This window comes from Mus caroli, chromosome 7 (assembly GCF_900094665.2).
Source record: "Mus caroli chromosome 7, CAROLI_EIJ_v1.1, whole genome shotgun sequence".
Lineage (NCBI taxonomy): Eukaryota > Metazoa > Chordata > Mammalia > Rodentia > Muridae > Mus > Mus caroli.
The window spans coordinates 109,145,518-109,153,480 of NC_034576.1; the positions used below are offsets into that span (position 1 = coordinate 109,145,518).

Sequence of the window (7,963 nt, forward strand, 5' to 3'; positions counted from 1 at the left end):
GCCCTGCTCCCCTACCCACCCACTCCCAATTCTTGGCCTTGGTGTTCCCCTGTACTGGGGCATATAGAGTTTGCAAGACCAAGGGGCCTCTCTTACCAAAGATGGCTGAATATAGTGCCCCCCAAATTTCCATATAAAAACTCAATTTTCTATGTTAATATGTAAGGTAGTCATCAAAGGAAAAGTAGAAATTAACAATAAGCAAAATGCTAAAGGAAAATGCACATTTTCACCATTCCAAAATAAGTAATTTACACTGTTAGGTATGTATATATCTTTTTAACCATATGGCCTATAACCTATGTACAATATGATTCAAAGACTATTTAATTATAATAATTATATTTCAAAAAACAAAAGGAATAAGGAAGACCAACGTGTGGATACTTCATTCATCCTTAGAATGGGGAACGAAATACCCATGGAAGGAGTTACATCTTCTTACTGCAGCGATTTAAGCACTGATGCTCTGCCTGACCATTTATATTTAAGTTCCCCCCCCCCAAAATGTTTGCCAATTCTTATATAATTGATTTTTCTGGTTGTTTGAGTTATTATTAATTCATCTCCTCTTCTCCTTTAGTATTAGGGTGCTATTTTACTGAATTTTACACAATACACTCTCTATGTTTCATCTTCATTTTATTTATTCTTTACAGTGCTTTCATGACTGAAACTTTGTTCTTTCTGTGTTTTTGTTTCTTTGTGCTGTCTGTAAAGCTGGCATGATTTGTTCACAAACCAATAATAGTGTTAGTCTGTTCTTAAAAGCATCTTGTCTTAACTTTTATCTTGTTAAATATAACTATGTGGGTTGACATTTATTTTCAGGGATTTAGCTACATGTTTTCCAGGCTTTAAGATTGTTGATAAAAGATCTGATGTCTTTACTTTTGTTAGTAAATAGGTGCTTTTTTTCTTAAAACTGTTAGTACCAATTCTTTGTTTGTGATTTTTGACATATTGACTATAATATATTGTGAAGAGGTTTTTCTTGGCCATATCTCTAGAATTTTAAATACCTCTTCTATTTGGATATTTTTTGCCTAGACTTAGGAAAATTTCTGTCATTTCATTGAATTCATTTTTCAGGACTTTAGTTTGTTCTCTTTTTCATGTCTCAGATTGCTTCAACAAAGTGGTTTTGGTCATTTACTTATTTTTCCTCATTATTGGTATTTCTTTGAGCTTGCCCTGTTGTCTGATATTCTTTCTTTGGCTGGGTTAATCTATTGGCTGTACTTTCACAGTGCTTTCCCTTTAATTCACTGTGCTAGTTATTTCTCATATTTATATTTATTTTCAAATCTGTTTTCTCTTGAACATTTCTTCCAACTTGGTGTTATTTTCACTCAAACTATTAATTTTCATGTCTATTCTACTGACCTTTTCTCTTTGTTGCTCATTTTTTTTTCTCCAGAGGCTGGGTTAATTACTTTATTTATTTGCACTTTCTTACATTCTCTTCGGGTCACAGAAAAATTTTCAATTAAATATTTGTGCTTTCCATTTATTATGTCAATTTTAGTATATTTAAATTAATTGGTTGGATAATTATGTTTTAGAGCATTATGGTTCTTTTTCATGATTTGCATGCATGTTTCCTTTCTATATTTATGGACTTATTTTTTACACAATGTATTTTGGTCACATCTTTCATGTCCCCTAACTTCTCCCAGGTCCTCCATACATTGCTAACCCATCCAACTTCATGTTTTTTTCTGTTTCTGACTTTCTCAATAAGCAACCCAATACATATCAAAACAAACAAGCAAACAAAACACAAAAAGACAAATATACCAAATCCAACCCAAAAACTCACACAAGAAAAGCATGGATTCCATTTTGTTGTTGTTGTTGGCCAACTACTCTTGAGCATGATCCCTGTTGTGGAGTGTAGTTAATAAACCCAATGACCCTCTTATTGGAGATCAGACCTTAAAACAAGACCTAATGTTAATATTCCTCACACTAGTCCATAAAATAGAAATACTACCTATTCATTTTGTGAAGTTACTGCTATTTCTTAAGGTTTAGATACATGTGTTTTATTTAGAATACCCACAGAAGTTAGGTAGCTACTAGGGGGCTGAAGGAAAAGAGAATTTTCCAGGAAGAGAAAATAGACCATAGTGATATAAATGTGAAGATTTTATAAAAGTAAAAGTGCAGAAAAAGATTAAATGGTAAAGGGAATGGAAGGGTAGGGTCAAGATGGGAACATTGGGAGTGACAACTACTACAAAACCTCCTTTGAAGCCACATGGAAGTCAATTATTGTAGAATATATGTACATATTTCTAAAATATGTACACATATAAAAAGAAATTCAAATATAATTAAAATGTAATTGGGAAAATAATACCCTATCTAGACATCTTAAGCAGCCATGGAAAATTCCCTGGTGCCAGGAATGATTTATTTCTTGTCAATTCATAGGACAATGAGGTCTAATGGATGCCCCAAATATTACAGGCTACTGCCAATGCTTAAACTTAATGGTAAGGCCCTGTTGCTGGAGACAACACGTATTTATATCATAAAACACGAAGAACAAGGTGGTGTTCAAACAGAAGCTTCTCTCCTGCTGACTAACATTCATGCTGCTGCAAGGTACTGTTCATGCTATTAGAGAAGAAAAATAATAAACATCACAAGCTGTAAACCCTGAGAACTACAGGGGTGTCCTGCCTGCAAAAATACTTGTGTAATATTGTCATAAATGTGATGACAGTAGCCAACTTTTAAATATTAGATTTGAGACCTATATCATAAGATGGAACCCATACCTGACACTGCAAAAAAATGGCCAACAACCTGAGACTAGATAGGTCATGGACCCAAGGGAAAACCTACTACTATTGTTCTGCTAAGTGAACATAATAATAAAATGATTCCTAATAATATATAGTGTGTGTTTTATATTGTGATTTGTAAATGAGTGAGTTTGGATATTTATTAAGTTTTAATTGGGTATCTCTTTAGTAAATAGCACTCTCTCGAGGGTTTATTCCCAAGTACCACCAAGAGAGTAGACAAACTTCAATTGTAATATCATCACTGCCATACCATAGAAATGCAGCTCCTCAAAAATAAATCACCTCAGTAATATATCACTAGTGACCATAAGAGAGAGAAGTCTAGTTATGACATGGTAAAGGCAAGAAGTTAAGAATCATTTCTGCATAGATCTAGAAGCAGTAGATGAGTGTAATAAACAAAGAAGGCATAGAAGGGGACAAAATAGAGGAAGATATATGCCCCCGCCACACCATATCCAGCTGTTACTCTGCAAGTCAGTCCTGGATGATAAATCACACTGGAAGGACCATAAGGAAGAGAACATGAGAGAACAAGGGATTTATGAATAATTCAGGGGGATAAAGAATAGTTAACCTCAGTGAGGCAAGAATTAGATGAACTATTAAATCAAAGTTTGTTGATAGTGGCAAATGGAGAAGCTTTTTCTGAAGGAATTCTCAGCTATTCTAATGCAATACAGGGTAAAAGTCTGTTTAAATAGTTTATTTATAGCATTATTGACCTTGGCAAAAGCTACTATAGCAAAATGATGCACTCACATAGATATAGACTTTTAAATGACTTTAAAAGCAACTCCTGGGTATTTACTTGAATGATTACAATTCAATACATCACAGAGATGGTTGTACACTGATAGTTTTGCAGCTCTGTTCTCAATGGTTAAGTTATCCAACCAAGTTGGGTGACCTAAAACAAAAGAACAAATGAAAAATGGGTTACATATAATTAATAGTAAGTTATATCATTTGGAGGGAAATGGGTGGAGAAAGTCATTATAAGTAAATTAATCCATTTTCAGAAAAAGATTATCTTTATTATTTTCAGGTACTACACAGTTGCAAAAATTATGGATGGATACATAAAAGTGGAAATGATTCTCTATATCATAACACAGGGGAAAATGTGAGAAAAGAAATACACCAAAGTATATGGAGGTTTGGGGAACAACGTTCTCAATATAGCCTGTATCTTTCATAATTCTTTATGTCAACTTGAAACAGAAGTGTCATATTTATACCCCAAATTCTATGAATGTGCCCCAGAGAAATGTAAATTCAAAATATAGTTGAAAGAAATGACTATGGACCCATAAATATTTGTGATGGCTTTGTTGTTCTATTCATGTTTGCTGACACATACTTAGATGCATAATTAGGTCAATTTTGTTATTGACTTGTATGACTTAAAAGAGAAAGAACTTTGCTGTTTCTCCTCTCTCATCCTTTTTATTTTTCTTCATTTCTTCTTTCCTCCCTTCTTATGCCCACATCTATTTGCTAATTTGTTTTTACTTGCAATTTTTAACTTTAATTTCATTCACATAGCTATCAAGCAGAGAAAAATATAGGAAAATAGAAAGATATGTGAGAAAAGAGTAAAAGACGGAAAACATTTTAAAAACACAAACAAAAACAAAGAACCCTGTTTTCTATTAATACAATGGCCAGTTCAATCATGACACAGTCCTAACATATTATTTTGTAGTTATTCTCCTGAGAGCCCCTTTCACATCTTTGTTTCTCAGGCTGTATATGATGGGGTTCAGCATTGGGGTCACTGCTGTGTAGAACACTGAAATCATTTTATCCTTTTCATTCATTATCTTGGAGTTGGGCCTCATGTAGGCAAATATTCCTGAGCCATAGAAGAGAACAACAACAATGAGGTGGGAGCCACAGGTGGAGAAGACCTTGAGCCTTCCCTCCCCAGACTGCATCTGGATTACAGTAGAGACAATGTTCCAGTAGGAGGTGAGAATGAGGGAGACAGGTGCTAGGAGGATTACCACACCCATTGCAAAGATCGCCATTTCTGTGCTGTATGTATCTGCTGAAGCCAGCTTCAGGAGGGCAGGAGGTTCACAGAAAAAGTGGTTAATGACATTGTTACCTTGATAAGGAAGACGTAATGTGAATGTGGTATCCACCAGGGACACAAGTGCACCACTGGCCCAGGACCCTGCAGCCAGCTGAACACATACCCAGTGTGTCATGATGGTGGAGTAGTGCAGAGGCTTGCAGACAGCTACATAGCGGTCATAGGACATCACTGCCAGCAGTGCACACTCTGTGCATCCGACCAGAAGCAACACCACTATCTGTGTGGAGCACCCAGCAAAAGAAATGGTCTTCCTCTTCACCAGGAAGTGGACAAGCACCTGNGGCACTGTGGTAGTAGAAAAGCAGAGATCTGCAAAAGACAGGTTTCTAAGGAAAAAGTACATGGGGGTGTGGAGTCTGGGGTCTGAGTGGATGAGCACGATGATCAGCAGGTTTCCCAACACAGTGAGCAGGTAGATGAAGAGGAAGAGGAAGAAGAGCAGGACTTGGGTCTGTGGGTCCTGTGAGAGACCCAGGAAGATGAATTCTGTCACAGAGGTTCTGTTGTCTTCACCCATGAATGGCTGTTTGTCTCTGTAGAAGAGCATCAAGGAAAGAAATAGGCACATCAGTTGTTTCAGAATATTTACATAACTGGTTATTTTGTTAATTCAAATATGGGCCATTTAGTTCTATAAAACTCTTTCCATATTGTGAAAGACCGGGGTTTTGGGGTGCTGTGTGGTTCTGACAACAGAAAACCAGGGTTTTTTTCTTTTCCCTTTTCATCTTTTAGTGGAAAAAGGATTCTGAGTATGTTCCAATACCAAGCCACCTGTGTTCCTCCCAATAACCTGAGAGGGCTGTGTTGCTGCTCAGAGCACACCATCCTTATGTGGGTCTGAGGAGCAAACCTGATAACCTTACCTAGTTATTCTTTATATTGAGAAATGGTGATAATGTTTATGAAGCCTGTCATCTTCATTATTTGCAAAATAATAATTTTTTTAAAAATCGTGCATCTTTCTTTGTTTGCTTTTGTTTTTGGTTTTGTTTTTTCCTTTAAAAAAAAAAAGCAAGGGTTTCTCTGTAGGATAGCCTTGGTTGTCCTAGGACTCGCTCTGTAGATTAGACTGGCTTTGAACTCAGAGATTCACCTGCTTCTTCCTCCCAAGTGCTGGGACTAAAGGTTTGAGCCGACACCACCCAGCAAGAATCACTCTTTAGACTAAGGAATAAGTAGAAAGTAATGGTGAAGGGATTCATGTTTCATGATCCTGTCCATCACTCAAATCCACTTTTATCTTATTTTTTATTTCCAATATAAAGAGAATTCCGTGGGTTACCAATAAAATAGCTGGCTCTTTGGCTGTTACACTTAGCATCCTTCAAATATCCAAAGTCTGTCTTCTGCACAATTTTGTAGTTCTTTGCAAATGGTCCTTCAGCACTAATGACACCAATTTCCATCCATTGCTAACACCTAGTGACTATTATTGTTAACAGTTTCATTTCATTCACTTCTAATCCACTTTAAGTACATAATATATAGTTGCTATCACTCCTATATTACTAAATGCAAAAATTACTCCAAATAGTTTCACACTAGCAATTCAGAGTACCCCTTCCTCTCTACATACTCAAAGTTTTCTTCTTTCTTAAAGAATTTTCTGTAGAGGTTAAGGTCTTGTGAGCTCCCTCTGTCTATAGCTCCTATCTACTCTAAATGAACTCAGAGGACTTCTCTATCTCCAGGGTGTTACAGCTACCCTAACTGCCAGAGTTAGCAACAGATGGACAAACAACAACCAAGCATATTTCTAGTTTTATTTCCAATGTTTTAGCACTGCAACGAGTATTATTAAAAGGGCAGATATTGAGAAATGAAACAAATATCACTTGCAGATGATTTGGTGGTGGGTCTTTTAAAACCACAAGTCAACTCTAGGCTTATATGGGGGAGTAGGAGTCATGGAAAGAAGCAGAGTGGGAGAGAAGTAAAAATAATGAAAATGCTGTACTCGTGTGTGAAATTTTCAGAAGAATAAAAATTTAAATAAAAACTCTACCACTTAAAACCTTCTTTATTATTTCATCTCTTAACAAGAATTAACATCATATAAGTCATTAGACATTAACAATTGCCCAAAGTTAGAAATAAAAGGCAATCCTTTGTGTATTTATTATGGCTGTATTTGGGGGAGGCAAGTTTGTGTGTGTGAATGTGTGTGTGCTTCTGCATCTGTATGTGATTCTTGTGCTTTTTCTTTGGCTTTTCTTCCTTCTGTTTGCTTGTCTTGTTATATTCTGATTTGTTTGTTTATATTTTATCTTATTTTTTTATTATCCCTTAACACTTGTTGTTTCCTATAGTGAAATGTAAGGGCGTGACTTCAGATAGGGGGTGGATATTAGAGGAGTAGGGGAAGAGAAAGCCATAGTGAGAATATGTCATTTGAAAAGAATATATTTTCAATAAAAGAAAAATAGAAAAAAAAGATAAAATAAAAGGATAAATTATATATTTTGAGGGTCCTTAGAAACTATTATTATTCCCTAGAAAAATAGTGAATGTATAGTGAACTCACAACAAATACCACCATGTTGATTAAAAGGGGTGACCCTTGTGGTGGAGGAACCTAGTGAGAACAGGGAACATGGCTCAGTAGAGACCTACTCTTCTTTGTACTTACATATAATGATTGTTTTCATTTCCAATTTAGCCTACATACTCTGAGGAAAGAAAAGACAATGAAATTTTTAAATAAGTAAACAGTTAAAATGAAAATATGTAAAAATGAAAAGTCGATAATACAGTGAAACTAATGTCAGAATATGTCAAAGCAGACACTATAAATTATAGGAGTCAGCCAGAAGAGGCTGCCTGAGTGGTAGGTTAATGCTAAGCTCAGCATTTCCAATAAGAATAATTACTGTTCCTTATTAAATAAGTCATAATTAACTGATTGACAAGATAGGGACAAATGTGATGTGACTGCATAATTTAGCACAGTGAAAACATAATTTTTTCAGATTTCCAGCATGTTTGTCCATGTACTGCATACAGAGAAACATACATCACTAAGTATATATATTTAAAA

General features: G+C 35.5%; 1 protein-coding gene across 1 annotated transcript; it reads right to left on the reverse strand.

Annotated features, from left to right (window-relative positions):
* Positions 1–4,516: 4,516 nt before the first annotated feature.
* Positions 4,517–5,456, reverse strand: LOC110299033 (olfactory receptor 2D3-like). The gene has a single exon (XM_021168622.2). The coding sequence runs from the start codon at positions 5,438–5,440 to the stop codon at positions 4,517–4,519; it is 924 nt and encodes a 307-aa protein (XP_021024281.1). The 5' UTR covers positions 5,441–5,456.
* Between the last annotated feature and the right edge of the window lie 2,507 nt (positions 5,457–7,963).